This window comes from Nycticebus coucang, chromosome 14 (assembly GCF_027406575.1).
Source record: "Nycticebus coucang isolate mNycCou1 chromosome 14, mNycCou1.pri, whole genome shotgun sequence".
Taxonomy (NCBI): Eukaryota; Metazoa; Chordata; class Mammalia; order Primates; family Lorisidae; genus Nycticebus; species Nycticebus coucang.
In genome coordinates, this window is record NC_069793.1 from 21,604,871 (window position 1) to 21,621,402 (window position 16,532).

At 43.2% G+C, this 16,532-nt stretch overlaps 1 protein-coding gene across 1 annotated transcript; it reads right to left on the reverse strand.

Annotated features, from left to right (window-relative positions):
• Positions 1-1,049: 1,049 nt before the first annotated feature.
• Positions 1,050-11,543, reverse strand: ACCSL (1-aminocyclopropane-1-carboxylate synthase homolog (inactive) like). The gene is given in 15 exon segments (XM_053562383.1): positions 1,050-1,132; positions 1,862-1,894; positions 1,897-2,041; positions 2,101-2,243; positions 3,595-3,738; positions 3,839-3,882; positions 4,588-4,677; positions 5,674-5,774; positions 6,329-6,406; positions 7,287-7,384; positions 8,364-8,430; positions 8,687-8,756; positions 9,162-9,238; positions 9,659-9,718; positions 11,497-11,543. Coding segments are annotated over 15 exon segments (1,248 nt in total). The 5' UTR covers positions 11,512-11,543.
• Between the last annotated feature and the right edge of the window lie 4,989 nt (positions 11,544-16,532).

Here is a 16,532-nt window from a genome sequence, read left to right on the forward strand (position 1 = left end):
CTGTTTTGCCCATGTCACAGCAGCAGTGTGCAGACACACAAGGGCTTTGCAGAGAAACTCATGAGTGGGTATGATTTGAATGGCTGGGAACACTAGGGATGGAAATGGAAGACCCAAGATGGTATGGACAGAATGTATATGTCCTTGAAATTCATGTTGAAATTTTAACCCCCAGGGTGATGGTGGTAGGAGGTGGGGGGCCTTTGGGAGATGATCTGGTCATGAAGGCAGAGGAAGACCTTTCACCGGTAAGGCTACAGCAAGACCATGGCTCCTCACCACAACAAATCTGCCAAGTCCTTGATCTTGGACTTTCCAGCCTCCAGAACTGTGGGAAATAAGTTTGTTGTTTATAAGCCACCCTCCCTGTGGGATTTTGTTATAGCAGCTTGACTGGACTAAGACACCAAAGCTTGTCAGATGCAGTTTAAAACCTTTTGGAAAGGCAAAAGTGGGAAGAACTCTACTATTTGGGAGCAGGAATACCCATAATTATACCTCCACCCTGCCACTTAGCAGATCATGCAGAAAGTGGAGGTAACTTTGTAAGGATCCTAGGGAACATTGCATCCAATGCACAGAAAGTGCTCCATCAGCCAGGGACTCACTTCTTTCCTTTTCTGTATTTTTCACATATAATTTGCTTTGGAATTAAAAAATAAGGACAGAAAACCATCACTTCTGAAAGTGATTATTAAAATGTGAATAAGAAATAAAACAAGCCTGGAATTTAAGACAATGTGGGGAATTTATTAGATAGTGAATATAAAAGCTGGCCCGTTTAAATATGGGCCCAGAAATTTTCCTTATCCCTCCAAGTGCCTGCCTTCCCACCCCAACCCCAATAAAAACATTTTGCACGCACATTTATTAGCAAACACTAAAAAGACTCAAAGCTTCCAAAGATGGCAGATGCTCAGTTGAATGAGGCTGATGACTAGATCAGATGAGATCATTCCTCCCTTTTCTTGGCTGTAGCATCAGTTCAACACCCAGCCTTCTGGACCAGAGACCCAGACACCAATGTCTTCCTGAACAGTGATGATAACCTACTTTTTCATTGAATCCTCCAGCTGATTCTCTATCCAAGGCTGGTTCTGATCCTGTAGCACTTGACAGAACCGACGCATGGCTACAGGGGCCAGACAAGGACAGAGAAATACAGACTTAGTTGGTTTGCAGCAAGTGGACACCAGACATGCCCAGATCATGGCGAACCACCAAAACTAGTCATTCAGGGAAACTGAACTTTAGCCTTCCATCTTTGGGATGGATTTCCAAGTTGGCTACATCCCTGATGGGTCTTTCTTAAATTTCATTGTCATGTCATAAGCTTTCCAGATACCTCACTATCTCATATCAAATCCTACTCTGGCTTATGGCCTTGGCTTCTAAGACACTAGTCCAAAAAGTTTTTCTGCAACATAAATCTTCATGAGAATGACTCACTGCTCTATTCCCAGCAGGTCAAAAAGTGTCAGGTAAGTAATGGGATGGAGAGTGAATTGTTAAAATGAATATTGTGTTCTACATAACCTTTAGAGAATCTAAACTCTATATAACATGACATACATGGTCTTCTACCCAAACACCTCCACAAGGGCAGAGTACCATTTCTTATTAGCTTAGGGTTCCAGTGCCTCACTCAATGGCAGTCACAGAACAGACACCCAGAAGATGTAATGAGTGGATGGGTCCTTGAGGCACATATCAGTTTACAAAGGAGCTTAATTAAAGATGAAATTGGAAACAGATGGTATAGAAGGTTTATACCTGCTAAAGGCAAAAATAGATTGAGTTATAGATGAGTTGAATGGGCATTTTTAAAGGATGCCAGTATTGGGAGGTCAGCCCCGCTCACCTAGTTTTAGCCGGAGGGAATTTTCTGCAAAGACAGGCAGAACCAGCCAGGCTCCTTACACATGTAGGCTTTGCCACAGGATAGAATCAGTTTGTTGTCCAGGAAGTGGCAATGGAGGAACACTTCTTCCTCAAATGTACATGGGTCCAAGTACCATAGAGACCAAAGGAACAGAGCTAGCTCAAGACCCATTTGGCAGGTCTGCCCAGGAACACCTGCTCCATTCTAAGAGCACACACCTTTTTCAAGTTGATCCAGATACAGAGGCCAGCACCATGATAAAGAAAGGGGATCTTCAACTCCTTCAGCTTGCTAGTGATGTTCCTGTGAGCATTCCGGAGCAAGGAGTGATTGGTGGGCAGGTACACGCCGTCAATCTACTCTGGGTGGGTGGAGGAAGAGAGCTGTCACAGATCTTATGGCAGCAATCTGCCAGAGGGCTCCTTCCCAGATGTTCCCCACCTGTGTTCACATAAGCTCTTTCTAAGACTAAGACTGTATTATATTTGAGCTGATGACATCTACACCCAACATACCACTCTTATCTGAGACTCTCATGGAGACACAGGGCTTCTCAGTAGTGCAGTAGGAACACTTCTGTTGAGTCCATAAAGCTGAAGCAAGGGGTTGGGGTTTCCTTCCCAAAGGGAATGAATGAATGCTGGGCAAATAGTGAGTACTTGCAGCTCCTCTTTACCTCCTGCCTTTGAACCTCACACAATGGACTCAGAGGAACCTAGATACACCCAAAAGTGATGTGCTTAACCCAATTGTTCTTAGTATTGGCACCAAAATTTAGAGCCACTTGGGGACCTTTTGGGAACCCTGATGCCCAGGTTTTACCTCTAGATTATCTAAGTCAGAATCTTTGGTTATGGAACCCATGAGACAGTATTTAGATCTCTAAGGTACCCCTATGTACATCCAGGGTTGAGAACCAGCGTTCAGGGGCTAGGATCTGATTTCTGGAAAATATTGAAGGGGCTGGCACCATGGAGGGAAGCATTCTGTTGGATTTCTCCTATTTACTGCCTTCTCAGAGCTAAAAGCAAATTGTTTTCTAAACCAATTAATCTAATGACTTTAGTTTGTTTTGCTATATCCTAAATTATTAATTTAAACCTGCCAGCCTGGTTTCTGTTCTATTATAGGGAGTTAAATAAAGAGATCACTTCTAAACATAAACCATGACATTAAAGGCGGAAGCCCCTCGAGGCCAGCATTCGCTTGATCCAAGGGGAAAGATGGTGTATCATAGGTCTGGCCACAACAGCACACCAATATGGCAGCTCTCCTTTAGATACCTTGGAGGAGGAGATTAAGGTGCATTAGAGATAGTAAGGTGTTTCTTTATAATTTTTGTGTAAAGCAAGTAGGGCATTGGGGAGGGAACATACACATTCACGTAAAGGCTGATTTCTGAGGTCCTTACCCCTACTTCCTGGGGCAAGACTAGCTATCCCCTTTCCTGGCAGAGTACAAGCCACCTGATATCCAGAAGTTAAAGCCCATTTTGTGTTTGAGTAGCACCTCCATCTTCTATCTACACCCTATGGTACTATTTGAGCCATATCCTACCCTCTTTCAAACTTCACATCCTGCCATGGTTAAACCTGAGATAGTAAATAGAGTCTCAGTATATTGATGGCATGCCAGAGGCCCTGGAAAAATCCAGAAGTTCCCTATGGCCATGAGGTCTGGTCAAGATGCTGGCCTAGGGTGGAGCTCTGTACCTCTGGCATGCAGCAGTAGAGACAACTTGTGCTGGTCGACGCCAGAGATACTGTGGAGGTAGCCAAAGGAGCCCATAGCAGAGGCCACCTCCTTGTTGCGGGTGTATAGAACACCAAAGCAGAAGCCAGAGATGCCAAAATCCTACAGAAAGAGAATTAAGAGAGGGAATATCTGGTTTGTCTGCCTTCTATTATTGGTGCCCCCTTCCTTCTCCACCCAAGGATAGGCAGCTGGAGCTTTCCTTACTGGTGCCCCAGATCACATGGGTCCTGTTGGGATCAGGCAAACTGGAGAAGAAATGGGGGGAAGAAAACCAAGGTTATAGAGGGATATTTGAAAGAGGAAGACTTGGGGTCTACGAAGGAGAAGTAGACTCAAGGATCTTCTTGGACAACAAGATCTACAGGGCCCAATGGTTAAGAAAGTTACCCCATTTGAGCCAGAAAGTCAACATGATACATCCCTGAAGAGCTAGAGGGAACAGCTCCCACTGAATGAAGTCTAGAACCCTGACTCATGGCTCTCCTACAGCTGGCTCAAAGCCAGCTTCTTGGCAGTTGGCTCTTTAGATGTGAGCTAACCAGCATTTCTAGAACATGCTTGCCTATTTCTTACTGTCCCACTTTTGGTGAAACTGTTCCTTCCTTTGCTCTGGTTGCTGCATTCCTATCTCCATGGCCAAATACCTCCTGCCCCAGGAAAGTTCTTGTTTCTATTCTTTCCCTGCTTTCTACTCATCACAGAAGTTGGAAGTTCTCACCCTGACCTTCTGCAAGGATTTATCTTGAGCTTTGACAATGTGCTTTCTACCTTGCCCTCATGTTATCCTGTATATAAAATGGCATTTGGACTAGGAGACATTTGGGAGAAAAGATGAAGCTATGCTCACATTCACAGCCCCTGTTGGCACTGAACTCAGCACTCAGCCAGTTACATTTATGTCCACAAACTTCATGGTTTTTCATTCCCTACTCCAGCTGAGATCAACTCACCTTTTTATGCTCAGAACACTGTGGAATGTGATAGATTCATCAAACACAGACAGCAAGTAAATCTCATCTATGATCACATGCAGGTTATACCTACAGGTTAGGTGAAAGGAGATGATGATTAGAATTATTCTGTAGTCTTTACTCACTCTTTTCTGGTCTGATATGGACACAGATTAGATATTCCTGATGCCTAAGAGGCACAGTAAAATAGGAGGTGTACACCAGTTCATCTAGACCTGGCTTGAATAGGACCCAAGAGACATACTTGAGAACATATCTAACCTTTCAACCATCCAACAGAGAGCAATAGAAGAGGCTGGTGTCCCAGAGGACTTGTCTGGTACAGTCAGAAGCTCCCACCCAGGGTCTGAATCAAGAAGTGGCACCAAGTGGACCAAGTGCTTACATGTACCACCTCATTTATTCTCTGAGAATATTGTCATCTCCATTTCAGATGAAACTAAGGATTTCAGATATAAGGTCAATTGCCTTCAGTTAGCAGGCGCTAAAGCTGGGATCTGAACCTAATTTAGCCCAATTCTAGCTCATGACCTTCAGCATTCTTCCTTCTGTCCCCATACTCTGCCATTAATTGGTCTGAGTTAGTCATAAAATTTGGATAAGTCTGTTTTGTCTGAAAGGTTATCTGGCTTAATAGGCTGCTTCAGGACTCCAGAGGTAACTGGTATTGGCATTCTTAGGAAAGGGACATGAGAGTTCTACAGAAACACATCTTCTGAAAGATGATAGAGTCTGAGACTATCCTCAGCCCAAGTAGTTTGGGAAATAGATGCTGAGAGAAAGTGCTTGTGCCATAAGTAGATAAGTAGAAAAGCAACAAAACCATATTTTGACTTGTATAAATTTCTGTTCGTGGGCAAAGGCTAAAAAGGAAATGGCAAAAAAAAAAGTTTCATTGCAGTAGTAAGCACATGGGTACATTTTCTTTCAATTTCAGCTAGTTAGGTATAACTCTTAAGAATACTTATGGTAAATTACTTCTACAATAGTTCTGACTTCTTGACTAAAAGTGATGAGAATGTTTTTGAGGGGACATCATCTAGCCTCAGGGGGTACAATTCATACCTCTTGGCAAATTTCAGGTATTCCATCAGTGAGTCACAGGAGTAGATGTCACCCAGAGGGTTCTGATAATTGGTAAGCACAAGGCCTCTGATCTTCTTCCCCTAAGAACAACCCAAATGTAACTCAGTGAACATACATCCTTTATGTCTACAAGCCATCCATGGGTTACAAACAAGGTAAGTTCTGTAGATTTGTTCTTAAATTGAACTTGCATGTAAGTTGGAATGGGTACATTTACCTATTACCTGTAATAGTCTCCGTTTGTAAGTCATATCAGTTAGATGTTTGTAAATTGGGGACTTACTATAATAGACTCCACTCATAAGTGCAAGTTGTATGTAAGTTGGATGTTTACAACTCAGGGGCTGCCTGTACTTTATGAGTCAGGATACCTAATATTTGACACTCAGTAAGGCCTAGATAGGATCTTGAAGCAGCAACTACCACACTGCCCACAGAGGGGACAGGAAATAAGTCTGGAGCTGCCATAATGTCTCCATAGGGCCTCGGGCTCCTAGAAAGACATGTCCCAGCATGTCTCTTCTGACTAAAGAAAGCCCACTAGGTCCTGGTGACCAAGTTGCACTGGAGTCTCAGTACTCAACCCCTTTTAGGACCAGTAGTGGCTACCCTGAAAATAGGGCTCCCTCCTTACCTTACTCTTAGCTTCCAGCAGGGCTTGCTCCAGTTTGTCCACAGTGAGCTAGAAAGGACAGGTGTTTGCCTCAGTGATCTGGAAGAGAAATAGTACTTGAGAACTGCCCACCTGGAAAGGTTTTAAGCTTTGATTTCTTTCTTTTTTTTTTTCAAAGACGGAGTCTCAAGCTGTTGCCCTGGGTAGAGTGCCATGGCATCGTAACTCACAGCAACCTCCAACTTGGTCTCAAGTGATTCTCTTGCCTCAGTTTTTTCTATTTTTAGTAGAGATGGGGTCTCACTTTTGCTCAAGTTGGTCTCAAACTCATGAGCTCAAGCAATCCACTCAGTATCCACCCTGGCCTCCCAGAGTGCTAGGATTACAGGTGTGAGCCACCACGCCTGGCCCAAGCTTTGATTTCTAATTCCCTTAAACCCTAGATAGTTCTTTGATTTCATACCAGGGTGCCAGTACTATGTACTTTTTTTCTTTGAGATAGTGTCTCACTTTGCTGTCCAGACTAGAGTGTTTTGACATTGTCCTAGCTCATAGCAACCTCAAACTGCTAGGCTCTTTTCTCCGCCCCAGCCCTGAGTGTCTCTATTGGTTCTCCCTGTACCCCTTAGAAAGCAATCCTCCTGGCCTTAGCCTCGTGAGTAGCTGGGACTATAGGTGCCAGCCGCCATGCCCAGTTAATTTTTCTATTTTGAGTAGAGATTGGGATGGATCTTACTCTTGCTCAGGCTGGTCTTGAACTCATGAGCTCAAGTGATCCTCCTACCTTAGCCTCCCAGAGTGCTAGGATTACAGGTGTGAGCCACCATTCCTGGCCTCCATAAACTTTCTAACCCTGATTTTACCTTTACCCCACCATTCCATATATGTGCATAAAGCAAGGCCCATTTTTCCTTCCACATGCCCCCTAGAATATTTAATCACCCAGACTAACTGAGCAGGTAAGGGGTCCCTTTCTCACCTCACTTTCCAGGTGAACAGGAATCAGTTCAACTTTTGCATACAGGCAGGAGCTAAAGGCAAAGCCACCATGGAAGGGAGTGGGGACCAGAAAGCCCTCTGGAAGGACAGGGACACAATGCTTTCAGTTCAGGGTCTGAATCAGAACCTGCCAGCCCTCCCCCCAGACTAGCAGCAAAGCTACCCACAGAGAAGGTTGGTTTGGTAATCCTTGGGAATTAATGCTCTTGAGCTCAGGCTCTATAAAAGTTGTCTATTTTTATAGATATTATTTGGAGAACAAAACTAGTTTCTTTAGTGCAGGTCATATGCCAGAGAAGGAGAAAGGAATATTGCTCCGAATCCAAGACACAAATCAAGCTAGGCTTACTAGCACTTGTCATTAGAAAAGTCTCGTGTGCTCTAGGTCAAGTCCTAGAGTCAGGATCCATGTACAAGGAGAGCTCTGGTTATGTGAACCTGATGATCTCCTGTGTTCTTGACCTCCCACCAATTTGGCATCATCTATGGGCTAACCAAGAAATCAATCCTTGATGTTAAAGACGCCATCTTGGCCACTTCTCTCCATGCAAACAGTGCCTCTTGCTTGGGCACTGTTAATAGAAGGAGATAAAAAACAGTCTTTTCAGCTTTGTTTGGTTCAGAACTAATTAGCCTTTTTAAGAACATTTTAGTCTTTTTTAGCAGATCATCTGTGCCAGTTGCCAGGGCTCTTTATATTATAGTTGAGCCCCAAAGCCCAGCTGTTAATATAATAGATTGACTTCCCATGGTCAATACTCCTGGGGTATAACTTCTTGAGGATCATCATGCATTTTTCTTCCATAACAAATGAGGACTCCAAACCCCTCACTCTCACTGGAAGGCAGAGGGGCTGGAGCTAGTGAGTATAGGTGGAGAAAGGAGAGGAGAGGGAGAGATGCCAGTCAGTGTGGGGAGAGATTCAGTGTAGAAGAATTCCCAGCACTTTGGGGGAAAGACCTTGAGTCAGAATGGTTCTTCTCCAAAGTTCAGTGCCTGTGTGTTCCTTTCCATGTGTCAATATTTCACTGAGGGAGAGCAGAGACTATGGACTTACCCCCAGGATCACACAGAACCATGGCCAGTGCAGAGAAGACAGAGCAGCAGCCATTTAGAACCACCACCTGATAACAACACACAGGATGCAGAGTTCAAAGCAATACCCACGTAAGAAGGTATAGCCACTCTGTCTCCCTTCCCTGAGAATGGTAGGCACCTAGAGGCTAGTCAGCTGGGACCCATTGGTCTTTTCTCCGCCCCAGCCCTGAGTGTCTCCATTGGTTCTCCCTGTACCCCTTAGAAACCACAGAATGTTCACCTACATGCTTTTTAGGGCTCATAGCCCTCCAGAGTGGCAGCAAAACTGGGAAACTGACTCACATTTTCTGGATCAAGTTGGGCAGGTGCCCTGCAGTAGTAGGTCAGGAACTGGGCCACTTCGTCCCACAGGCTGTGAACAGACCCAGAGACCTTGTGGTTCCCAGACCTCCTTCATTCATGGTCTAGACTTAAGTCTTTTTCAAAGGGCAGAACTGTCCACACTACAAGGGATCTTTGCTACCCAGTCCAACTTCATGTTATAGAACTACTGACTAAGGCTATAATTCCCAAGTTCACACAGACAATAAGTGAGAGTTGGGACAAGGACTTGGGCCTTCTGAATTATAAAACAGTGCTGTTCCTACTGTTCCGGGCTGCCTCCTGACGTTTTGCTAGAGGCATTTTCTAGAAGTTATTACCCACCCCACAAAACTAGGGAGTCAGCCAAACAATCTTGTGGCCTAGGTCCTCCCTCTGGATAAGGTCAGATGCCTATGGACCAGGAGATCCTAGATCTGGAAGGTCACTTACTTACAATGGCTGTCCTCTTCAATCAGGGTACTGCATCAGGAGGTCCTCGATGTCGATGTGGTTCATGTCATTCTGACTCAACTGTCGACAGATAGAGCATGAAGGTGGGCAGACCAGGGACAACCAAGAGGCCTCGTCCTACTCCTATGTTGTACATGAGTGTTTGTCCTCCACAGATATGGTCTTCCAGAAGGAGAATGGGGTATACACACTGCATGCTTTTTAATGAATGGAGGCCATCATCTTCTTGTCACAGATTATACAAATAAATACCTTACCAGGAATATTCAACAACCTCCCCAACCCAGAGGCTCCATTGGTAGCCTATCTACCATATATCTAACCAGAGAACACCTCTGGACACAGTCAGCAAAGTCAGGAGGTTAGATGTGCCATTCTAGAAGCTATTTCTCTACACCCTTTTCCAAACTCCTGAGGAATAGTCTAGCGGGACTGGGCCTGGAAGGGGTGGGTCCCGGCACAGTCCAGAACATGGCTTACCCTTTCAATCATCAGATCAATGAAGAGCTTGTTCTCACTAGTGCCAAGGTTAATGAAGCCCTGGAGATGAAGAAATTTGAGATCAGTTCCCTTCTTCCACCCTATATAGATCCCTTTCCAGGTGTCCTCAAACTTTTTAAACAGGAGGCCAATTCACTGTCCCTCAGACCATTGGAGGGCCGGACTATAATTAAAAAAAAAAAAAAAACAAAACTATGAACAAATTCCTATGCACACTGCACATATCTTATTTTGAAGTAAAAAAACAAAATGGGAACAAATACAATCACATCACCTCATGTGGCCCACGAGCCGCAGTTTGAGGACCCCTGTAAATATACCAGTAAGTACTCCATTTTGTATTAGTTCAAATGGAGGTCTTACCACCCCATGAAGCAATTTGATCCATGTTTGACACTTTTAAGTGTTAAAGAATTTTCCACAAATTCTTTGAGAACCATGTAGATATAGAATAGTTATATTCCATCTTCCAGTCATTGAATTATTGTGTGCCAAACACTAGACTCGGTGTTTTGTGAGAGTTGCCTTAACCCCTGACAAAAGGTTCTATATGACCCAACTTAGAAGTGAAATTCAAAAAAGTTCAATAATCTGTAAGCCTTGGGGCCTTGGGTGATGGGCAGAACTCTAACCTACCTGATCCCAAAGCCTGAACAGTTAGTAGCCACAAGCCCCACTGGTACCCATCCCTACTACCTCCCCTTGCACATAAGGCCTTCCAAGTTACCAGAAGAGATATAGTCCCTCAGAGGCCAATGGAGATGCCCAAGTCAGCCCCCAGAAAAACTGATGGCCATTGGCACACATCTTTTTTTTTTTTTTTATTGTTGGGGATTCATTGAGGGTACAATAAGCCAGGTTACACTGATTGCAATTGTTAGGTAAAGTCCCTCTTGCAATCATGTCTTGCCCCCATAAAGGGCACACATCTTTTAGATGAGAACAGAACGGGAAGGTATGGCTAGTGTTGTCCTCTGTCCTCTGGCTGGAAAGTAGCTCCAAACCTCCTTTGCTAGAAGCCTTTCGTCAATTCCCTATCACCCTTAGGGTAACATCCTAACACCTCTCATCCTCCTCAGTATGCACCTCTCCCCACATGGGCCTCTTTCCCCAATTATTCCAAACCCCTCCTACCTCAAAGCTTTCATGTGTGCTGTTCCTCCTTCCTGGAGGAACATTACATTGCTGGCTGATGTAGCCTTTAAAGACCTCTTTCATGCTCTTGGAAAGACTGTTTGTTCCAGTGGCTGACTACATTTGTGGTTACACTGAGTTCCATCAGGACAGGTTTACTCACCATGACCAACTCCTAGTGGTTAAGAGCTGGGATTTAGGGAAAGATTGAGGGTAGAAGGAATTCTCCAACTTTCTGGGCCATGCCACCTTTTTTTTATGATTATACCCTTATGTATAAGGGGACAATACTACCCATTTCAGGGGCTTCACTCAGTAAACACAAGTGATTGTAGCCTTTGAGGATGTCCCCCCTATTCTTACCAAGGTGTTCTTGTCCTCATGGAACTTGTCTCCTTGGTAGGCAATGTAGCCCAGAAGTTTGAGTGGCACAAGACAGAGATATCGGCCCCATAGTTCAACAGGTTATGGCTGACAAAGGCAGGTTCAAAATCGCTTAGCAGGGGGAAGTAACTTAGCAGGGTCAGGCTGCCTGGATAGTTGGGCCGTCTGCTAACTTCTGACATCATCCCTAGAGTCCAGGCAAGGGACATACACTTGGTACTCTAGGCCACTTGTGGCCCAGGATTGTAGGACGTTGACCATCTTGCACATTAAGAGGTTTAGATAGTCTCCCTGCTCACAGATAGACTGGGCATGCTTCTCTTCTTTCAGCTGTCGCCTGTGTCTGGTCACTTCCACCTTAATGAAGTAATTCTTTATCAGCCACTGTAAATGCAGCACCATCTTTAGAACTGGTTGTAGATGCTCTGGTCTTTGAGGACCTGGCCCAGTTTCTGGTCAGAGGGCACAGGGCAGGTATCTGACTGGTGGCTTATACTCCAGGTATTTATGTTGGCCTTAGTATGCTGGCTGGAACCTACAGAGAAAGAGAACATGCACTGGAGCAAAGGACACTCCTTTGCCCTCAGGTCCAGACATGGTTGGGGGGACAGGCTTGATTTCAGGCTGGCTTCTCCTACTTCCACGCCTCAGTTCTAAGCCCAGATTGCTCCAGGAACAGTTACCTACACAATGTCTAAGTCAGCAGTTCTCAACCTGTGGGTTGTGACCCACAGGAACTGTATTAAAGGGCCATTAGAAAGGTTGAGAACCACTGTACCAACACTAGTACCAATACCAGACACAAGTATTCTACTTAAACAACATTAGGATGTATTCTGAGATGGAGTCTTAGGGCCTATGCTGGGAAAAAGGAACTATAGGCAGGCTCTGGGTTTTCTACCCTATGATTCCACCAGAGAAGTTTGATCCAACATGCCTGAAGTGAGACCTGAGAATCTTCATTTTCAGCAAATTCCTGGGACTATGCCTAAAAAACTCCTAACTATTCAGATCAACCTTCCTTACAAAAATCAGCCAAAACACTGGATAATACCTTCTTAAGGTCTCAAAGAATCAACAAAACAAGACTGCAGGAACCCAGGAGGTAAGAAAACTTGAGGCCAACTGCCTCTACTTTAAGACAATCCTCATATCCCCAGACAATAAGACCCCTTTTTCTAAAAATCTAGACTTATGCCCCTTCTAAATGCTACAATTCCAAGTTCTTTTCTCCTTAAGTAGCATTCTCCTACACATATCAAATATCATTGTTTCTTTTATAGATTTATAGCATATTCAGAATACCAAATACTACCACCAAACCTCTCCAAATTCTGTTTGAACTGCTTGTGATGTTTCCATAATGACCTACACTTCTCCTTAGTGACATTTTATTGTCACCTGTTCAGTATCTTCCCAGGTCAGTATGTTAAGGTTAACATCCTCAACACAACAACTGGCACACAGACAACTACTAGTTAAGGAGTAGGAGAGACACAACCACAGGATGTTTTCAAGTCAGTGAAGAGATGAGATAGGGATGGGGAACTTGGCCATAGAAGATGGAGCAATGGTCAGATGAAATCACAGGGCAAAGTGGTACCAAGTCCCAACTTAGGATGCCAGGCTATCAATGGTTCAAAGAAGTTTATTCACCAGTGTTAGGAACATACTGTTAGGAAATAAATTGAACAAATATGAGTTTTTATGCCTGGACTCATCCTCTATTCCATAAGCAAAGATTTGGTCTGATTTAAACTTCCTCTTCCAGAGGAGTTCATTTCAATGGAGTTATCAACTCTCACCACAGTCCTTCCAATTACTCAGCTATCAGAGAGAAGTAGTTCAAGGGCCAGCTGAGACTCCCTTGGCTTTCAATCCCCATTGGTTATGAGGAGTGCTGGTAGGAAGGGCCAAGATGGCAGTGGTCACCTCTCTCCTATGGGCAAGAAAAACCTATCACTGGGGCATTATTCCTTCTCCCAGGACTGAGTTCACATATGGAGTGTCTTTAATCTGTGTCACCTTAATAACAAAGTCAAAGATTTGGCTCTGTAGCATCAGCAAGACTCACCCATGGGCCTGGAATTAAAGCAGTTATTCCATTTCGGCTGGATTAGGGGCCCTTTTGGACTTCTTGTTCCACCAGTCCTTGCTAACAAGGTCCCACTAGTCTGTTCCATCTACCCAGCCCTCAGCCAGAGACTCATAAAACATGGCATAGGATGGGGTACAGAAGCTAGAGGGCATTATGGTCCAATAGTCCATTGGAAGAGGAAGGTTGTTTAATGCAGTTAGAACAAGAACCTCTCCAGGAAGCTTTGTGGAGGAGGAAATGGGGGCCAAGGCAGGTAACCGAAAAAAAAAAAAAAATGTATTATCTGATAATGTGGCAAGGCCAGAAAGAAACCTAGAAGTTGGACAACTTCCAAGATTTGCCTTTTCCATAGGAAAAGTCTACTGTAAATGAATGCTATTCCACAAAGACAACAATGCCTCTGTACCTCTGCTCCTATTTGTCTTGAGGCATAGCAACCCTATCCAAGTCTCTTTGGCTATGCCCTTGGTCTTAATATTCCTCAGCCTCCTACCATCCACCTTTTAATCTACACTCACGTGCCTTCTATAGCAGCTAGAAACAGTGTCAGGATTCAGGATTGGCTCAGCTGGTGCCAGAAGCCTTCTGACAAGAGCTGAAAGACATGACTTGAGCAATAGAACCTGGGAAGGGGAAGTGAACATGGGAACATCCTATTCACTTGTGATGTCAGCACATGAGTGCACCATTTATACCAGAAATTTTTTTTTTTTTCTTGAGACAGACTCTCACTGTTTTGCCCTGGGTAGAACATAGTGGTATCATCATAGTACACTGCAACCTCAAACTTCTGGTCTCAAACAATCCTCCCGCCTCATCTTCCTGAGTGGCTGAGACTACAGGTATCCACCACGATGCCTGGATAATTTTACTATTTTTAGTTGAGATGGGTTCTCGCTCTTGCTCAGGCTAGTCTCAAATTCCTGAGCTCAAGTGATCCTCCCAGGTTGGCCTCCCAGAGTGCTAGAATTGCAGGTGCAAGCCACTGCAGGTGGCCTATACCAGGATACTTTTGATGTCACTTTTTCTGGTACCTTACAAGCTCTTGGAGTTCTACTTTGTCCTTTAGCCTTCCTTCCTCCTGCCATACACCAGCCTCCTCTGATGTCTCAGCCCTATAACCAAATCCAGATTCTTCCTTCTTCATACAGGAAGCATGATAGGGATTATAGAATCTTCATGTGCATGCAGGGAAAAGCAAGGTATTTGGGGATATAGATCCTTAAAAACATGGTGCAGAGTTGAAAGCTCAGGTAGAAGCATCCTTGAGAGGCTTACATTCTGTTCCATACTTGCTGCTCACTAATTGTAGGATGTTGGAAGAATCACAAAACTTCTGGGCAACAATTTCTCCTTATGTAAGAAGATACTTATCTCAATTAGATGTGATAATACTAAAGCTCAGTGAAGATAAGTAACTTCTAGGGTCCCATAGTAGAGCCACGATTTAAACCCAAGACCTCCCATTTTAGCCCTGGAAAGAAGAAGGAACTAGCAAAGCACAAATCTTTGCATGGACTTCAGTCTGGTTTCATGTCATATAATGCCCAGAAAGTCTCAATTTCTGAAAGTAAATTAAAAATCACCCCGTATTGTTGGTAATGCAAAGTTTCTAGTAGAAGCAAGCAACTACCCTAGAAGCTGTTTCTGTAGACACCGAGTTTCTCCAAAAAATCATTTTTCAGATATTATACACAACACACAGAAAAATCTAGGCCTACGAGTAAACTAAATGAGCTAGTCAGCACAGACAAGAGAAAGACCAACTGGATTCTAGCTATTAGTAGTCATTTGTAAAATAATCACTTCTCTGTTGAAGATGATAAAATCCAAGTTTGAAAATTCACAGAAAATGACAAGTTCTTAAAAATAACAGATTTGAAAGAAAATAAGACATCCTAGAGGTTAACACACAAGGACCAAAAATGAAAAACCCTAATGGAAGAGTTTATCAGGAGATTAGATATAGCTAAAGAGAAAATTAGTAACCTGATAGAAGCTGAAGAAACTTCTAAAATGAGGCACAAAGACAAGAAAAAGTAAAAAAAGATCTAAAATACACATACACTAGCTCATTTGGAGCACCATGAGAGAAAAAGGGGGCAGAAACAATTTGAATAAGATGTACTAACAGTGCTAGATAATCAGACCCAAAGCGTGGATTCAAGAAGTCCAAATGCAAATTAGGATAAAGACATCTATGCTTACAGTGAAGCTATAGAAAACCCAAGACAAAAATACCTCAAAGCAGTCCTGGAAAAAAAAAGCTACCTTTAAAGTGATAATGACCAGAAGCTGATTTTAGCAATAAAAGTAGAAACCTGAAGAGAGCAAAATGTTATTTCCAGTGCTGAAAGAAGATAACTCCCAACCTAGAATCTTGTGATCACAGGATTGATATTTCAATAGACAATACAAATTCTCCCAAGAAAGCTAGATTTATAGTAGAATACTAATTGCTGCTATGTTTGCCTTTAAAAGCAAAAGCCAATTGAGTGAAAGAAACTGGACATAGTAAATCATCTATAGTTCTACATATGTAACAAGGAAAATAAATTGGCAGGGATGAAAATCAGAACTGTGGTTGCCTGGGGAAGTGGGTGGGGAAACTGCAGTGGGACTCAAGGAACTTTCTAAGAAGAGGAATGTGATCTATTTTTGATGGGATAGTGGTTACATGGCTATAGCTATTTGTCAAAGCTGTAAGTGTATATTTATAAATTTTATCAGATTTACATAGGTTTTCTAAAATATAGCTTAAGGCTCTGTTAGAATATAAATAGCTATGTAAGTTTGTTTTTAATGCTAGCCCTACAAGTGGCTAGACCAGGATTGGGGCAGGCCCCAGGTTTATACAAGAATATTCACTTAATTATTTTATAGTAGGAAAAAAAATGAAGATCCAGTTCCAAAAACATGACCACAAACTAACCTAAGAAATAAAAAACAGAAAAAAGCACATGTAGAGAGATAAGATGAACTAAAGACTATTTCAGACCATTCCATGGATACACTTAAGTCTGGATCAGATGGACAATTCAGTATTAAAAAATTAATACTAATCTCATATGAGAAATAAAATCTAAACAGATCAGTTTCCACAGACATGGTCAAAGAGCTAATTTCTTAAACAAGTACCTAGCCCAGGTGGTCTCACAGGGAAATCCTACCACATATTTAAATGAATATATTATTCCAGTGCTATTTAAACTGTTCTAGAGAAAAAATCATGTTTTA